Source organism: Channa argus, chromosome 22 (assembly GCF_033026475.1).
Source record: "Channa argus isolate prfri chromosome 22, Channa argus male v1.0, whole genome shotgun sequence".
NCBI classification, from domain to species: Eukaryota; Metazoa; Chordata; class Actinopteri; order Anabantiformes; family Channidae; genus Channa; species Channa argus.
In genome coordinates, this window is record NC_090218.1 from 3,649,647 (window position 1) to 3,669,458 (window position 19,812).

At 38.6% G+C, this 19,812-nt stretch overlaps 1 protein-coding gene across 6 annotated transcripts in view; it reads left to right on the top strand.

Annotated features, from left to right (window-relative positions):
• The window catches only part of cadm1a (cell adhesion molecule 1a), a 322,140-nt gene that overhangs the window by 267,506 nt on the left and 34,822 nt on the right, over window positions 1-19,812 (top strand). For 4 of the 6 annotated variants that reach the window (XM_067491839.1, XM_067491841.1, XM_067491840.1 and 1 more), the window contains 2 exons: window positions 3,178-3,350; window positions 14,151-14,240. In XM_067491839.1, the coding sequence (XP_067347940.1) occupies window positions 3,178-3,350; window positions 14,151-14,240 (263 nt within the window). The remainder of the gene's footprint in view (window positions 1-3,177; window positions 3,351-14,150; window positions 14,241-19,812) is intronic. The other 2 variants (XM_067491842.1, XM_067491843.1) reach the window with 1 other exon arrangement.

Sequence of the window (19,812 nt, forward strand, 5' to 3'; positions counted from 1 at the left end):
CAACTTCGTGATTAAAGTTAAGATTGTTTGTGTTACACAAAGCTGAGGACAAGAACAGGGTCCAAGTCATTAGAAAGCTGTTGTTTGTTGCTCATTAGACTATCATTTTGCATGTAACATCAGTAAACCCAGTTGGTAGTTTATTTAGATGACAGGTCTTTGTGTTAGGAGATGTAATGTAGTGCAAATGAAGTAATTAGGGTGAGCAGGGGTGAAAGAACGGAGACATCTTTGGCAGGAGACCTGCCAAACTATCCAAACATCAATACAGTTAGTGCCAATACAGTATCAATCATATTAGTTTGTTGACAAGACAGTTCAAATTTGAACAAAACAAAATATTTACCAGTTTATTTTAGATCAGAAACAATAATGTGTCCGACTCGGTGAAAATATAAGAAATCACAATCTAATGACTATGTGAATTGTACTTTTGTCTCTGCAAACATATGGAACAGTGTTATTTGTCTGAGTACTTTTGTGCCCCTACAGTGCACCCGCCCTCGCATCTGCCCAGGCAGTCAGCTCGGAACCTTTGCCACGGAATCACAAGCATTACGTTAATGTTTGTTTCTGAACTGCACTTAGGGAGAGTGTATAGATTTGCAAAACTCAGCCAAAGCAGGTATTTAAAGTGGCCTCATACTTGATCTAAACTCAAATCGAATCAAAAAACTAAAATTTGAAAAGCAAGGACGGGACAAATCCAACTGTTATACCTTTGTAAGACATATTCTAATTGTGATAGTATAAAACGGTGTATAATTCTCTAAAGGGGAGAAGTACATGAACATGCAAACACCGTACCAAACACCATGTAGTCCTGACTGCCTCTCCTCGAAAGCCCCCCGACAGTTTTCATACTTGGCTTGGAGACAAGCTCACTACCCGTATTCATTTTATAAAGATGAAAACACAATCAATACAGTGAGCCGGGAATTGGAAGTCATTTTCATTAGAGCTGCTGAGAGTTCTGCAGTCATTACCAGCAGATAGCACAGGGGGCCCCGACTGCAGGCAGCCATTTGTATTCTAGACGACTGCCCTTCCTCTCTCCTTGCAGCCTCATGTTACCTCTTTCGTCTATCTCTGTCTATCTTACTTCTTCAGATTCACTTTTCCATTCACACAACATCCCATCCACCTATAGACATTATTTTTTTCCACGTCATGTCTCTCACAACGTTATAGTAAAAGATTATATGCTATATATTTATGAATAATTTAAATTTCATTTAATCTGAACACACCACTCTCTCTTCCAAGACACCACCACAGCCATTAAAGACACTTGTGGTTTGTTTGTTTTGGCTTTTGTGCTCTAACTTCTATTTCATTTTTTCTTTCCCTGGATTTCTGCCTCATCTTTTTTTCTTCTCCTATTTGCCTTCTCCCTCCACACCAAATGTTTTCAAATGGAGGGAAACAAGTTAAAACACCACAGCAAAATGCAACAAGAGAGACCATCAGCACATGCTCAGGGGAAATAACAATAGCTGGCAGTGGCCATAGGAAGTAGCAGCAGCAAAATAGAGGTGTTTTGTCTTTTTCTTTTCTCTTCACCCTCAGTGACTCTGGGCGCTCTGAGCTCATTGTCATAAAAATGGAATCTGTCACCCTGCTATAAACCTCAGTCAAGGTACAAAAGAAACCAAAGACGAATGTTTGGTAGGTGCCCTCCTACACAGCAACACTCATAAGTATACGACCGTGGAAAGCCTGCAATTTGGAGACAAAACTTCTACACAGTTATTGTTGCTCTTTACAAAAGAATAACCGTCATTTCATTACTGTATGTCTTTTTTGGGGGGGGATTCATAGCTCCCCTTAATTAGCATTTCTCTAGTAAACATCTCATAGAAAGGTTATAAAATATGATGAGAATTGCTTGAATTGAAGGCAGACTATAATCTTTAACAAATATGGGAAATATTCAAGTCTGTACTTGCAATGATCCCACATATATATTTGTACTGTATTTAATATTCATTGCACGGTCTGAGAAATGTGTTTAGATATGAGACACATGGAGAAACAACTCTTTCTGGGGGTTTAAAGAAGCCCTGACATCTCAAGATTGGAACTGCATTAACATAAAAGGAGAACTCAAAATTGGATAACCAAAATGCAGACAAGAGAAAGATATTGGGAATTTGGTATTTTTGGACATTAAGAGTAGGTTTCTGTTTGGTGGCTCCGGCTCAAGGCAGGTAGCATAGAAGGGTCACAAACAAGCTGTCGTTTGCAAAATAAAGTATACTGATATTAGCAGAAAAACAGAGAAACGACACACAGTGGTATAAGAACTGGTGCTCTGACTGGATTCACTGTGAGAACTGTGGTGGCCCCTGAGAGGCCAGAGATCAGCCCGCTATGGACATTATTTCTACGTCCTTAAACTTTCTTAAAATAAATTGATAATCTTGAAATTTGCAAAAAAGACTCTCATGCATCCTGGATGGTCTCTGTTTGTTTTGGTTACTTTATGAGCATTCCCCTTGGACCCTTCCTGGATTATCAGTGTCATACACAACATAAAAATGGAACAGTCAGGAACTTTATTACATTTTAAACATAAAATTATTATTGTTAATAAAAGTTTAGTGTTTTTGCTCAGTCTGTTGAACTGATGACTAAACATATTCAGTGTCTGTTGTTTCTTAACATATTTATATTATAAATAGTACATTTCCCATTCAATAATGTTCTACAGCTACATTTAAGACAAATCCCTTTGCACAAAGTTGCAAACACAATCTTATCACATGTTGTATTACCTACCAAGACAATCTTCATCAATGTATTATCCTTAATATCTTAATTAACAAACAAAAGAAACAACACTGCATATACAGGACTTTACAGGGGATGGAACTGGATTCACAGGCCCCATGCGTTAGCCTTGAGTCCTCTGTGTTTTAGTTAACAGGAAGTTACCTCATCACATTATGTAAACAGATTAAACAATGAATTGTAACAAAATATTGTAGCTTATATTTATTACTCTAACATTTAAACATTTACTCTAACAAGTAATGTTTACTAATGAACTTTTTTTTTTTTTACTTTAGCTAAATAAATGTGTTAAAGGCAACACAAAAAGCATCACATCACCTTTCTTTTTTTTTTCTAATATTTCTTTGACATCTGACAGAAGCTTGGGTGTTTTCATTTCAGGCCACAGCGGGTGAACTGGGTGAAGGTGGATGACGATGTGCCATCCCACGCCGTCATCACCGGCGGTGATCTTTACATCGAAAACCTCAACAAGTCCTACAATGGAACCTACCGCTGTGTAGCATCCAACTCAGTAGGGGAGTCTTACGACGACTACATCCTCTACGTCTATGGTATGTTGGTCTGACACTGACCTTTTACTACCCAATTATCCATTTCCTTCCTTTCTCCAGATGTTATATTATACACTTTGTTGGGACTTTATAACTTACGCCAAAATACATTTTCTGCAGTCTAATACAACAGTCTCTCCCTACATGAAGATGATAATGTTCAGTTTTTGTTCAGGCTGTTGTAGCGAGGTCATTTGGAGGCTGTACTTTGTAAAGCTAATGAACTGTGTTTAATATAAACAGCAGTTAACAGGTGTTCCTGTCACATGGTTTGGCTTGAAGTGTACTGGGCAAAATAATGCAAACACCTGTCAGTGTAACACAATTAAATGGGCCTTAGTACTGATGCTCACTGTTGGCATGTACAGTATACAGCTCACAGTGTGCATTAAGAGAGACATTACTACAGTGGAAGAAATGTGTCAATAAACTGTATTGTACAATGAAAATCCTTCCAACTAAATTATATTATTACCCAAACTGGGCAATATCACATCTTTTCCCCGATGCCTATAGCAACACACCCACACCATGCAGCTTCCTGTGATTATTTTTTATATTCATTACCATAGAAGGCAGTAACATGTCCTCAGTATTATTTCTCTTGCATTTTATTTTTGGCTTTTTTAATGACCTAAGGAGTGGGTTCTGCATTTACATACACATTTTATATGGTAGATTTTAAAGATTTGCATTTCTTGCAGCTCAATATCTCTGTGGAAAAAAATTCCAACACAAGAATATGTATATTTTTTCCGGCCGTAGTATATCCTATTAGAATGAAGAAGGGCTTAAACTATGTTTTAACTGTAAAATTGACAGATTAAATTTAATGAAATCAAACTAAAAAGTTGAAGGAAAAAAAACAACAAATTGAAAATATCGCATACTATTTCGTGGCAGCTTGTCAAACATTTCTTGGGGGATTAGAACAATTTGTGTTTATGACTAGCATTTTTAAAATGCTGGCTATGGCTCTGAGCCTAATAATCTAAAATCCCTGTCAGCATCCCCATGAGCATAGCCAGGATTAAAACTCCTTTTGCTGTTTCCAGAAAGTCAAAGTCGTTGACGATGAGGCACCAAGTGAAATTCAGCAAATGCATACAGTATGTGGTTAGTTAGACTTGACTCCATCGACTCCACTGACTCCGCTCCATCAAATTGTCCTAACATCTGCCTGAATAACATTTTGTCAGTGAGCAAGGCACTACACTCTATAATGTGCTGATTTCCTCTGCCCTAAATGACTTCACTATCAATTGTGGTAGACACTGCTCACAGAAAATAATTTGGTTGTTATTGTCAGAGAGAATTAGCAGAGTGAAAAGACTACTTTTTACATTAGGGGGAAAGGCATGCTTAATGTTTAATGGACACTAGCTAAATGGATATCTATTTACAGTGCTGCAAGTTGGTGTGCTAATGATGAGGGCAATAAAACACCACAGGTACTGTGGGAGAGCAAACCGCTTTCTGCCACCTGCTATATTAGAGCTGTTAGTTTATACCGACAGCACGTAGTCAGTGTCTTTGTCTAGTTTTGTAAAAAATCAGTTTGAGTCACAAGATGTTTAAGATGCTGACATCGTCAGGGATTAGTCTGCAATTAAGTATTTGGAGTCACTATCAAAAACAAGATTAGCTCTAAGGTAGGAAGTAAAGGACTTAATAAACTACTGTAAATTTGATTTAACCAGTCTACTACTTAATCTGCCAGTTGTTCAGTATCATTAGGTTAAAGTGTTCACAATGTTCACTCCTTTTTATCTTTTCTTAATTTTAATCCATTGTGATCTGTCTATGGTCAGATATTTTGGTTTTCTTTGAGTCTCTGAAGCTGCTGCTTATCACTGCAGCTGTACTTCAACATTCTGTTCATGTCACAATTGTATCACACTGTCAACAGTTTGCTTGGCAAAGTTGAATGTAGTCCAACTTTAGGCTATGTGTAATATGTGTTTAAATCATTAGCATTAGCATATTTGTAGAAGATCTTTAAGTGACTGTCATCGAACAAGTTTGTGTCACCACATAAGAATTACGTTCCTATACAACTAAACTTCAAATTACGTTTGTGTAGCGAACACTTCCGACTTTTTTAAACCCTTAAATATACTAAATAGTAATATAACAACTAATCTAAGACGATACTTTTGACAGGGAGTAACAAGTAAAATAATATAATTTTGAATATTAATGAGTAATATATTACATTGTTTGAGTAACGAGACGAGCATTGGTCATCAAGCCTATTTTAAGCCCTATCCAAAAAGTCCTGACCATAGAAATGATGAAAAAATGTTTACTGGTTTAACTCTACAATGTTTACAGACAAGTGACTGGTTTACCTTTACAGTGACTTTAAGATTAATAATAGTTTAGAATTACAAGCAGAAGGTTAAGGTTAGAACATAAGATGTACATTTGGCGTCAAGTTTTACTTTAAAGTTAAAGCCTAGAAGTTACCATGGTCAGGTAAATCGCAATGCAAATGTGCTGCCAATCAGATCAGTAACAACACACTTAAAGTTGTTGCTCACAATGATTGTGGTTATCCATCACCTGGAACTTTGCATGGAGCATAATTTTTATGTTAATTTTAGAGCTTTTTGTACTTATCTTTACGCAGTCTTAAACAACAAAACCCCATAGTGTGGGCTGCAAGTTGCCTCTCTCTCCTTCACACACACATCCCCCCATGGTGAGAAAAACACAAAGAAAAACACAGTAATGCAACATGTAGGCAACTAAAAGCCTTGAACCAAAAAAAAAAAAAAAAAACAGCTACCATTAAAACCACAGAAGGCCTCCAACCTTTTAGAGCTAGTCTTTTGATGACTTTGATGTGTCTGTGTCCATGGCCCCTACTAATGTGTACTGTAATTCAACAGCAAATAATGCCGAACAGTCGCCTTGCTAATGGGAAGACGTGCCCCAGAACCACCTCCACCACCACACTCATGCTTACACAGACTACCTATTCCTTCCCCGCTAACACCACCATGAATGGACTGGGCCATATACCTAAACAGAAACTCTAAGCAGGGCATGTAAGTAAGCATAAAAAGCAAAAAGCATAAAGTACCTGGAAATAAAATCAGACATGTTTGTGTGCCGACACAAATGGATACAAAGACAATGTGATTTAAAAAAAAAACATCTGGCTTTGGATACAACAAAATGTTAGACCGGTAAAAATACCACATTGGTTAAAACAAACTCCAAAAACCCCAAACTTTTTTTATGTACATTTAGTTTTTTTGTTTATGTGTTTTGTCCAAATCACTTCATAAATAACAGCTACTAAACTGAATTTAAAATTCTATAATAACACATTTACTAGAGAGGGAGAGAGAGAAAGCAATCAGAAGTAACAAGGTAATTGTGCAGTGTGGCTGTGGTGCAGGAGGTAGAGCAGTCATCCACCAATCCCACAGTTGTTGGTTCGAATATGTCAAAGTGTCCTTAAGCAAGACACTGATTCACTCCCAGTGAGTGTTGGCCTGCTGCCTAGCAGCTCTCCCATCGGTGTGTGAGTGTGTGTGTGTGTGTGTGATTGTGAGTGCGAATGGGTAAATGGGAAGTAGTGCAAAGTGCTTTGAGTACCAATACGTAGAAAAGTGCTATGTAAGTGCAGATCATTTACAAATGACAAGCAAATTAGAGACAAGAGATTTTGTAAGATAATTGATTAGTAATTAGTAACCGATTTTTATTTTAAAAGAAAATCTCTAACAAAATCATGGCAAAACAAGAAGAATTTAAATGTCATGGCACCAAAAGCACCTCCTCTTTCCAGCCAACACAGATGTTGTGGAACCATTTGCTGCAGTTCTCAAACTGGCCCCACACCACCAATCTCTCCAAAATCTTCAGAGGGTCACACTGCCACACCTTGACCTGCCCCAACAAAAATACAAATGTTCCAGTTAATCATGATTCTCCTTTGGGCAACTCCTTTGTTCATACTGACAACAGTGCAGCAACTTGAGTGAAACCACGCTAACAGCAGATGGTTCTCAATCTACGTGATACGTTAATACGTTCCTAATTTCATCCAGCGCAAACGTTATTTAACATATTTTAACGATGCACTGTGTGCTCACTTGTTAGAATGTTCATCTTAAAACAATAAACCATATTGCATGTTTTTGTGTTTTTTGGTGAAGTTTCAACAAGCTGCATCGTGATTGGCCATTGGGAAAATATCAAGCTGTAGGGAAAAAAAATAAAAAATAATGCAGAAAATATTTCTGACACGCAAGAAAATCACTCAGGAAATTTACACCCAATGTGTAAACACCTTTATCTGCTACTAACAGTCCGTGAATAACTCTATAGGATAGAATTAATTTTAAAAAATTTAAAAAATCAAACTGTGGTTATATCTAGGTGTATAGTCTCCGAGTTCCTGCCAGTGTGCATCTTTTGTCCCTCGGGCCACAGTGACTTTCCTCCTCATCTGTGGCAGCTGAAACCCAATCTCCTTGCAGTTTTAGGGTTGGCAGGGATTTTCCCTTAACTCGTACTCTTCCAGGGTGGCAGTAAGAATCCTGAAGTAGTCCTCTATGTCCCCTCCTGGCACTGGATACCTTACCATGGTCAGTAATGTCGGTGGCCCACAAAACAAGGCAGTGCTGATTATGCTTCCTGAAGTCAATCCACTGCGTCTGTCCAAACACTGTGTTTGGAGCGTTTGGATGCTGGAGGCTGTAAACACCTGAGGCCTCATCAGTGGAAACCCGTGACTGGCAAAATACAAATGGCACTCCTACAAGGAATTTTCATCTGCAGGGCTGAGAAGTGCCTTCTGACCAGACACACAATCAGAGGACACCCTTCCACTGACTCAGTCTCTCATAGTGGTCTCGGAGAACCCAAACTGCTTGGCTGCATGCCTCACACTGAGCCTGGCTGCTGCCACCGTCTGTAGCATTAGTTCCACTGCCTCCGGGGTCCACTTCGTTGTCTTCCTCTCCCTCTTGGACAGCTGGCAGATGTTAGGAATCTGTAATTAACAATTTAAAAAACTCAAAATTGGTGAAAAGGCACAATGTGTGTCTTTGATATAAACACTAGTTTTTTGTCCTTTTCAGTATCTTCTCCTTACATTTTGAATTTCTCCTCTGTTGTCTATTGTTTCTCTGTAACTTTAGCATTCTCATGGTTTTCGCTCCTCAAAGGTAATTTTATAAAACTGATACAATTAATTTAAAGTGAAATTTGGCACAGGGAAAGTTTTATACACGTAGGTTAATTCTACTCACGGTTGCGATTGCTTAAATCAGTCCCTGCAAAAAGTAAACTGGAAACAGTGAAAGACTGGATGTTTACAGAATTGGTTAATAGCAGCGAATAGCAGTCGGAAACAGGCAAAGAAAGCCATCTATATATCTACAGTATATATATGAATCATACTCTGCATTTAGATTGCATTTATACATTATTTTGAAACTGTGATAAAGCCTTTTTCTGTTTTAGTAACTATTTGCAGTAATTATCATCCCATAATAGTATAGTTATTTGTTTCCCATTTTGGCTCTTCATTTATGATATTTGAAGTCCCAGAACAGCCTAACTAATAATGCCGATATTTAATAATTTTGGTGTTGTATCTTGTTAACATCAAAAACACCATAAATACATGTTTAACAACCTGCTGTCACTTTTTGATGTCTCCACTTGGATAGTTGGCACAAAGAGCATTTGGTTATTATAATAAGTTAGTATTAACATGACCAACCAAATTTAAAGTAACAGACAACAGTGTGTCTGTGTTTTTTTCTTGACCCAGTCCAAATGAAACAAACTACATGATTGAAAAAGCCCTTAGCACAGCTTGCAATGTTCATAGGTGACAATCTGAAGCACTTGTCACTTGGAACCACACAGATTTTGGTTAAGCAACAGAATAGATTGATGTACATAACCTTTCAGTGCCAGTCAGAAGAGTGATTATTTGTATTTAATAAAGTTTTTAAATAAAGTCAAACTGACAAAATGCATAATGGTTTAGATATAATTTTTAATAGCCATTATATCAGCACACGTTTCCAAACGCTACATTAGAGCCACATAACTTAATTATAAACTCTGCTTGGCACTTCCACCCCCAACAGTCCCCCTGCCTGACAGCCAGAAAAAACAAAGCCATGGCCAGCATCTTCTCTAATACATCTGATTCCCGAGTATTGTGACCCTAAGTGATGGAGAGCACTGTGAGCCTGGCTGACACTAACAATGTTAACAGCAGAAAGAATGCAGTCTGTAGTGCTCTAACTCTCACTGCTGCTCTTACTTCACAGGGTAAGAAAATACAACCAACAGTGTTTTACCTCTCGCAGTAGAGTGAGACCTAGCGCCAAGGGGTTTCAAGTTGTTTACAGGCTGCTGCTTACCCAATAACTGAGTTCTGCTCCTGCTTGCACCTCCACCCGCACTGGCATTTATTGCACAGTAGCCGCATGTTTAGTGACCCTGATGCTCTCAGTCATCTTCCTACTTACTTTACACTTCTCCATTAAAACACATGGGAGTTTCTCCACAAGACACTGTTAGCTATTAAGTGGCAGCTGGCATGTCTTCCAGAGGTGCAAAGTGTCCTGAAAACCCCTATTTTTAAGTGCTTGAAATTTGCTGGAATTGCTCTTGAGTGAAAGTGAAGTTGCTGGTGTATAATGTTACGAAGAGGAAAAGTATTCCATCACTTACAAAACAACTTTGCTGGAAGCTTTGGAATCCAATTGGTCTATTACTTTCACATTTTAAACCTTTATTCAAATTCTGTTTATATGGAACGCATTGCATTCACCGATTAAAAGTATTGGAGACCTTGTAATTATGATTATAAGAGAGTCACACTGTGGGCTGCAAATTGAGCCTCGCCTATTTGTTTACATTTTGTAAATCTAAGTGCAGAAAATTAATTATTAACAGTTCTGCTTTGCTTTAGAGAATTGGATGTACTGACACTTGATTACTGTGATACTAAAGACATGTTAAAAATGCTTCAGAACCTGCATAAATGATCCTTATACAGGTTTTGAAGCGTTCTTATAATTAGGACATCCACTGCCACTCACAGCTACACTAGTAATGGGAGAAATCTGCGTTACATTTGCAGAGCAAAATTTAATCTTCTGCATGTTTTTTTATGTAAATTAAGTGTTGGAAGGTTGGAAAAGTTGTTGAAAAAAGGCAGATTTTCCTGTTCAGGGTCATGGGGGGGCTGGAGCAGTTGCACACCCTGGACAGATCTGCAGTCTAACACAGGGTCAAAATGTAGAAATATACAGAGACAGACAACAGTTCAATCTCTCGTTCATAAACAAGCAATGTAAACGCCACACAGAAAAGCCCCACAAGCCTGAATCTGAATCAGGGACCTTGTAACTGCGAGGTGGCAGTGCTAACCCCTCTGCTGCTGATAATCACTCTCTTAATGAGACATCACGAGGTGCATAAAACATCACCACACTCGGGTGTGTCAGTTATTCTGTGGGTTTATTTTTTTATTTTTTCATATTGTTTGCTGTGATTATTGACACTGTGCAAATGCAGCAAATTCTCCTGTCCTGTGCTCACGTGGAGTTCTCTAACACTTTAGGTTTAGCAGGAATGATTCCTGTCAGGCTGTGTCTCCAAGCTTCCTGTCATCATGCTCCATTCGCTCAGACCAGAAACACTGATTCATAAGCCTCATCGGTAAACAAGGCCCGGTGACTCAGCAGGAGGAAAAACACATTCTGCCTGTCACATTTGAAAGTCAATGAGCTCCAGTGTTGTTTGATACATTGCACTGGCTATCCATAAAAAACAGCAATTGTAGTGTACATTTAGACAGTCTCACCAGTCTGTTTTTTTAATCTTGTTTTTATATTAAGTTTTTAATGAGTTGTTGACACTGATGATCCCAAACATCTGCTGGACCCTCACAGTTCATGATGGGATAAAACCAATTAGACAGCACCACCCCTGAGCTGGAGTTTGTTGGCTCACAAGCATGTGTGAAACTCATCAGCACAAGCTTCATCTGCCAGCTGACTTCCCAATGGATCATTTCTCCCTGCCTTTGTCTGCGCGTTGGTCTGTACAGCCTCAGGATTGTCAAGGTTGTCTTTAAAAGAACGCTATTGTTGATAGATTAAAAACATGCCGTACATCGGCGGAGCTTGAATGCAGATCCAGATCACCTGTAGGCCATAATTTGCATTTTAAAATTTGCTTGAGGCAGACTTTTGAAAGGCTACGTTGTCTTCTCAGGCTTGTTTTTTGATTACTTGATTCGCTTTTCTTTAAATGCATCAAACGACCTGTGCAGTAACTAGGAACATCTTCAGCCCTCAGGGAAGACTACTTTTATATGATAAACAACCTCTGAACCCTTAGGGGAAATATTACAAACAGCAGGATATCTTTTATTATCACTTTAAATTGTAACTTCGGGATGGACGCATTTAGATGATGGGCTCATATATTTATTAGTCAACTCTTGTTCTATTGCAGAGTTTGGTTCCATGAATATAGTGCTCGCTGGTTCTGGTAAATTTTGTATTTTAAAATCCCATGAAAGGACCAAAAAGGTTGATGGTTTATCCTTCAATTTTTTTAATACTTACTTTCAATACAACTTTCTTTATGTTTGGCAATGAGATTACCACCCAGTTTTAGGAAACAGTTGTCAAACAAGAGTTAACAGTGCATTTTTGGGGGCTAATGATACTATTTTAATACGCTATTGAGAGTGTATTAAAGAACAAACTGTATGTGGAACTGCCATACAATAAATCAAAGTGGGTGCATTTGTGTTAACCAAGGAAATGTCATGCAGGGCACTGTGGCTCACTGATGGTGATGATTATGTAATATCCATCTATAATCTCAATCACCTTTCCTGTTAAGGGTCATAGTGGGGCTCGAGCCAATCATGGCTGTCGCTGGGTGAACAGTAGAGTTCAATTTTAAAGTTACCATTTAACCAAGTGTACAGGTCCTTGGACTTCGGTAGGAAACAAATGTAACTGCAGGAAATTTACGTAAGCACAAGGAGAACATGTAAACTCCACACAGAAATGCCCTGACCAGCTGAAATTTGAACCGGTGACCTTCTAGCTTTGAGGCAGCAGCACTAATCCCTCTGATTATGTAATATATATTTTTTTTCCCTCCGAAGAAAACACAGCGACATTCAATTCAAAGTTAACGCGAGCAAAATTCTGTGGCAAAGCCTGAAGCACTTGAAAGTACAGTCACATCTCTCATACAATATCTATTTAATAGTCACAAATTAAAATGTTGACTCATAAACGAGAAAACAAAAATCCTGAATCTCACAGTGAGCATGCTGCCTTCTTCTCTTTACTTTGACATCTTCCTGTGTGCCAGAAACCTCTTTGAGAGTAGGTTTTTACAGGTTACAGGTAAATTTTGTCTGCAGGTCTCAATGTAGTGAATTAAAACTTAAGCAAGCAAAGTTACAGCAGCTGAGAAATTTGAAGTTTGATACCGGAAAATTAATAGCTGCCAAAAGTGTGTCACTTGTGCCACCTTCAGAAAAGGAGTGTTACAGCTTCAGTTTTATATCCACTTTGTTATCTCCCCAGTAAAAGTTCATAAACACATGTACCATGACCATGATGACCAACTTTTACCTCCATTTGATTCAAAATTCTTTCACGTAGTGAAGTGGAAAGTTTTTTTTTTCTTCTGATTACAACTTGACCTACGTCGGAGGATATTTGCATAAATTGAGCGCTTTTATCATAGTGTAGATTTGAATCTGTTAAGCTCAGTGGGGGTTGCAGGACTCCAATTTACAATGAATAGCAGCCACCACTGGCCCAATTTTTTTCAATCTGTATTTGTGAACAGTTCATAACATGTTTTATTTTGTTTAGACTCATCTCCCTGCTTATCAACATCAAAGAATTTTTATGTATTTCACCTTTAAATAACCCCAAAAGGTTTTTCCGTCCACCCTTAGGAAATCTGAGCAGCTAGAGAGGTCGCTGAAGCAAGCAGCACAGCCAGTGGCTTTATAACAGAGCAGCCCAGCCACTTCGACAAGGAAAATGTCACTTTTGATATCTCCCTCTGGTCATTGCCAGGGTGGGGAGTCTTACCCGGCTAATGAAGTAAAAAGGGAAAAGCTGTGGGAGGAAAAATGGTCACTGGTCAAAGTCTGTGTACTCAACAACCCTGCTTGATGTTGTTCATTTATTTTTTATGTGTTTATATTTCCCTCCATCTGTTTTTGTGCACTGCACAAAAATGATTGTGTCATTATGTTTGAGTTTAGTATCAAAATTTTCGTTGTGACTACCCTCGCCAATTTTGTACTCTTCTCCTTAGAGATATTAAAAATGCATAAGCACGTTTGTTTGTCAAGATAGCTTGCTAAGTACAACATCAGCACGTGTTACTCTTAAGACGTCTAATCACTAAGAACCATGTGCTCCCTAGTATTGTCAGTATTTTATGTCACAGTGTGTAGCCTATGAATAGACATTAAAGAGGAGAGTTGCCAACAAAATCTATGATCAGCTCAGTTGGTCTGAGACGAGATGATGTGTGGGAGTGTCGTTGTGAGTACAGTATTTAATACACTGCCATCAAGCTAATGCATCAAAATTCAGCAGCAGACCTTTAACTCGCACACATGGTGACACCCAGTGAGCTTTCGGTCATTTATCTAACAGCGATACCATCACTTCACAGTGACTTTACTTTATCTTCATGGCTTTTATACTCATTTGTTTTCCCCCCCTGTGTTTGTCATGTATTTGTCCTCTCACCCAGATGCTCCCACCACCACCCCTAAACCTACCACAGCCACCACCACCACCACCACTATCACCACCATCATCTCCTTCCCCGAAGCCAATCAAGGTACAGTATCACCCTCACGCAACCTTTTTATCTGTGTGTGTGTCTGTGTGTGGCTTTTTTACTATTTTTTACTATTGGAGCAACCCCATCCTTCATGCTATGGGGGTTAGACCACCATGGTTGATTTTATGTCCACATGCTCCTTTAACTTTGGGATCAGGTCTTCTAGTTTTTCCAACCTTTTAAAATGTTAAAATGTATTTTATATCTCAAATAAAAGCTTGAGTTTTAAGTATTACTCCAAAAAAGCTAATATGTGCACATTTTGTTTAGATTATTTAGACACAAACAGGGATCTCGGTGTCAACTGTGAACTTCCACTATCACAAACAGTCCAGTATTTTAAACAATGTCCTTCTGAGAGTGAGGTGTTCGTATTTATTTAAAGTTTTAGATGGTGCCCACTCACACTCTCCTTCTGCTTCAAGTTCAGTGCTTACAGTAACTAAACTCACCCTGCCCTGATTTAGTTTCACGCTTACGTCAAAGACTAGAGATTGATGTGTTTATCTCATTCTCAAAAACTGCATTTCCCCAAACCTTTAAACTATTACTTTCAAAAAACTAAAAGAAACATTATGTAATCACCACCATTGCTAAAATCTCACAGTGTGACTTCTGTTGTTCACAGTATTGTTCTGGTGCAAGTTAAAAAAAGTTTATCTGAGCATATGGATACAGTATGTACACATTAGTCTTTATTGTTTAAACACAGCTATTCTAAAATACACAGATGAAACACAAGTTCTATAAAATGTGGTTAACATGGAAACGTGGTAAAAATAGATTTAGGTGGGATTTATACAACTTTTTTCCATCACAGTCAGGAAAAAATTGTAATTACAGTGTTTCATGATACAAAATTGTATACTGGCATACATTTTAAATGTGTGTGTGTGTGCAGGTGACCTATTTTTTTGGTTGTCACTGCTGGCTTCATTACTTTTCAATCGTGGCTTCAGAACAGGCCTGGTGCAGTAAAAGATGTAGAAGTTGTTTTTCCCCATTAAACTTTAACTACATAAAACAAGAAATACCTTCAGCTGTAAATAGAATTGTGACTGTAGAGTGATGCACCTAAACTGAAATGATGGGAATTGCTGCAATGGCCGTAAATGATGAAACATGCTTAATGGATTCTCAATGAGAGAGGTATAAGTTTCATAATTGTTCTATAACATTTACTCATAATAAACCCATAAATTGCCTGGTATATGAAACATCTCTCGTTCATAAAAGAAGTCAATTATAGATGATGGGAGGAGGGTGGCAGTAGGGTGAACAATATCTGAACACGAACTCTTGAAAATTAGGCCCTTTTGAAACAAGCAAATTTTATCTCGCTCTTTCAGCAACAGAACTTGGGGCTATTGTGAATATAAATCTCCAAAGGTTGCAGATAGAAAACATCACTTTATGCCTTTATGCCAAATGCAATCAAAGCCTCACTGAAAGGCCGCTCAATTGGAACAAATCTCACGAGGCTGGCAGAAATCACAGGCATTGTGCCTGATTATACCATTTGATTGGATTAAAGAGAATACCTATCTATGCAGGCTGATTGATAGCTCCTTTGCCGCAGATCAAGGAGTGTGAAGTCTGCACAGACCCATTCTGATTATAGCTATTCTGACTGAGTCATGCTGAGATCTCTGCTGATTTGCAAAATGATCACACTTATTTCTAATGTGCCCGCTGAGAATAATAGTTGCTTTATATGTAAATAATATTAAATACATACAATATATTTGACTACTTGTACGAAATTAGTGAGGCAGTGTAATGTAATGTGGCAGATACACTGTGGTTGACTTAACTGAGCCAGTTCGCTGACTTTTGACTCTTAAGTACTACACTGTGTTTCTGCTACACTATTTTGCAGTATGCTATATAAATATTTCAATGGGTTCATATCAAAAGTAAAACAAGAAGTAAACACAACATAACTCACCACTAGACACAGTTTTTTCCTCATGAGTGGTCCTGCTTGGAATATTTTCTTCATTATATTTTATATATATCTATGGTGTTATAGAAAATATCAGTTTGATAAAAAAAATATACCTATAACACTCACTCTTAATCTCGCCACCTAATGATGATGTGTCACCTGAATCTGTAAAAAATAACGAGGAATTCAATTTTAAATTTTGAGTTTGATTGCTTACTTGTGTACACACTGGTTTCCTTCTTGAAACTTTCACAAAATGGCATCTGTTATCATTCGCCAGTTTGTTATCATGTGTGAAAAGGGAAAAGTATTATATCTTTGAGCGTCATTAATAATCCACATTTTATGACAGTGAAAAATGCAGACTAAAATACTGACATTAAGTCAAGCATCATTTAAATAATTGAAAATTAAAGAGGATTTCATAAGACATCTAAATTGCCTCATCAATTCCATTAGTAACAATGTGCTTGCTAAAAGGTGGTGAACTGTTGGGAGTAGTTCATTTTAGCCCAAAGTCACTGCAGAAGATGGACCTCTGTCAACCTGTGTAGATGATGAACTAAAACTTCACTGACACGACCCCACATCAAGCAAACACAACAACACAAAATACAGCAAGCAAGCCAGTTATTAACAGACAAAAATGCCAGCTCAGCATTTGTCTTGTGTTTGTTTTTCTTGCTTTCATTAATACGTTAAATCCAGTCTAGCCAACTTATCCCATTTAGGGTGACAGGGGGCTGAGGCCTATCCCAGCTGTCACTGAGATGGGGTGGACAGTCTATCCCAGGGTGAACATAGAGAGGCATACACAGAGAATCAACCGTTCACACTCACATCCTCACAAACAGGCAATTTAGAGTCACCAAAAACCTGACATGTATGTTTTTGAAATGTGGAAGGAAACCAGACTACCTGGAGCACTTGGAGAACGTGCAAACTCCACACTGCTGGAAGGTAGATCCAAACCAAGGATCTATAAACATATACTGTAAACTGCAACACTAGGCGCATTCAGATCTATATAGATATGGAAATTATATACTGTGTTAATGAATTTACCAACCAGTTGCAAAACGTTTTTTCAGTCCTTTTCGATATAGAAGTTGCAGGCTTCACCTGATAAAACAAACCTCACATCTGCAGTGCCACTAATGTTAGGTGGAAACAAGCCACTTACACTTACTGCCAGATGTCCTCTATTTGCTTTCAGCTATCAGGGACATTCTATTATTGCCGTGTATATAGATTCAAGGCAGCAGACCCTCACTGTATCCTGCCAAGCACTTTAGACCGAGAAAAATTACAGTTTGGGCATTTGAATAATTCTTAGAATAAGTCAATTGGATAGTAGCACGTACCAAAGTAGTTTTTCCACCTATCATTCATTCTGAAATCCTTATATTGGCATTTGCTCTAAAATGTTGACTCAAATACACCTAATAAACTTTAAATACTTCTTTCTGAGGACTTGCTTTCTTACAGGAACATACCTGAGTTGACTCATCTCAGTCATCCAGGCAGTACTCAGAATATTACACACCTGCACAAAAATATGCACAAAGATGGATAAACAAAAGGTAAAACCTTCACACAGCTACACCGTTTTACAATAACCACTTGCTAAGTCTGTGGTCATTGCCCAACGAACTTGCCCAGTTTTTTGCCCAATTTAACCCTGTCCCCTGCATCCTCTTCTCTCACACCAACTAACTTCATGTCCTATCTCACTACATCCATAAATCTCCTCTTCCTCTAGACCTCCTGCCTGGCAGCTCCAACCTCAGCATCCTTCTACCGATATATTCACAGTCTGTCCTCTGAACATGTCCAAACCACCTCAATCTGGCCTCTCTGACTTTATCTCCAAAACATCTAACATGAGCTGTCCCTCTGATGTCCTCATTCCTGATCCTGTCCATCCTCGTCACTCCCAAAGAGAACCTCAACATCTTAAGCTGAAGCTCAGCTCTACTCTTCATCAACTCTTCAAAGTTCTCCTTCCATCTTCCCATCACACTCCTTGCACCTGTCAATACATTTCCATCCTTACCTTTAATCACCCTAACGTGCTGAACGTCCTTTTCATCTCTATCTCACTGCCTCACCAACCTACACAAATCCACCTCTCCCTCCTTAGTGTCCAACCTAGCACACCAGTCCTCATATGCTCTTTGTTTGGCCTTTGCCATCTCTACCTTCACCTTATGCTGCATCTCCCTGTACTCCTGTCTACTGTCTTCAGTCCTCTCAGTGTGCCACTTCTTCTTAGCTAACCTCTTTCTCTGAATACACTGCTTCCTTGTTGCATCACCAAGTCTCCTTGTCCACTTTCCTCTTTCCCGATGACAGACCGAGTCCCCTCCTACCTGTCTCTCTGATCACATTAGCTGTAGGGGTCCATCCATCTGTAAGCACTTCCTGACCACCCAGAGTCTGTCTCAGCTCCTCCCTGAAAACTACACAACATTCTTCCTTTTTCAACTTCCACCACTTGGTCCTCTGCTCTGCCTTTGTCCTCTTCTTCTTCCTCACCACCAGAGTCATTTTACACACCACCATTCTGTGTTGTCTGGCTACACTCTCCCCTACCAATACTTTGCAGTCACTGATCTTTTTCAGATTACAACATCTACACAAGATGTGGTCCACCTGAGTGCTTCTACCTCTGCTTGTATATGTCACCCTATCTTCCTTTCGCCAACATGTCCATTAAAATCTGCACCAATCACCACTCTCTCACCTCTGAGGATGCTCTGCATCACTTCATCTAACTCAGTTCAGAATTTCTCCTTCTTATCTTACTCAACTCCTACCTGTGGGGGATAATCACTAACAACATCGCCTTCAACTTCCAGCTTCAGACTCATAACCCTGTTTAATACTCTTTTTACCTCTAGAACATTCCACACAAACTCATGTTTCAGGATAACTCCTATTCTATTTCTCACTGTTAGTCCAACATTCTGAGATTTCCTCTTCTCTTTCTTCGTATGAACACGTTTTCCTCCTCTCCTTATTCGACCAACAGTAGCCCAATTGCCACCGGCATCCTGTAGGTCAACAGCACTGGTGACGGTCATTGTTAACCTGGCACCGACCAATCTAGTATTGAAGTCAGTTTCAGTGTGGAAGTCATGTTTAAGGCATGTGTTTTATGTCGGATGCCCTTCCTGACACAACTCTCTGCATTTATCCAGACTTGGGAATGGCACAAGAAAACCCTGTCTTCTGCCCCCTCATGGTTCCATTTGTCAAACCACCATCCATACAATTAATGTCTAACATGCTGTAACAACCTACCACAGCTGTCAGTGTGGGTTACATCTACTAACCGAACAACAAATCTTATTAACTGATCTACACAAAATAAACTAATTATTAGAGACTCCACCGGATAACTGCAAAGGCTTGTACTGTAGTGGAGCACTGCACCTGAGCAAAATGATTTGATGGGATGAATTTCAAAAGAAATATTATTCAAATTGTTTAAATGGTGGTCAAAATCAATTTGAAAGTCCAAATATATAGTAGGTTAAAAAGCCACTACAATTATTCCTGTTTGTTTTAATAATCATTACACAATGTTGTTCAAAATCTTATTTCCTAGAAAATGGT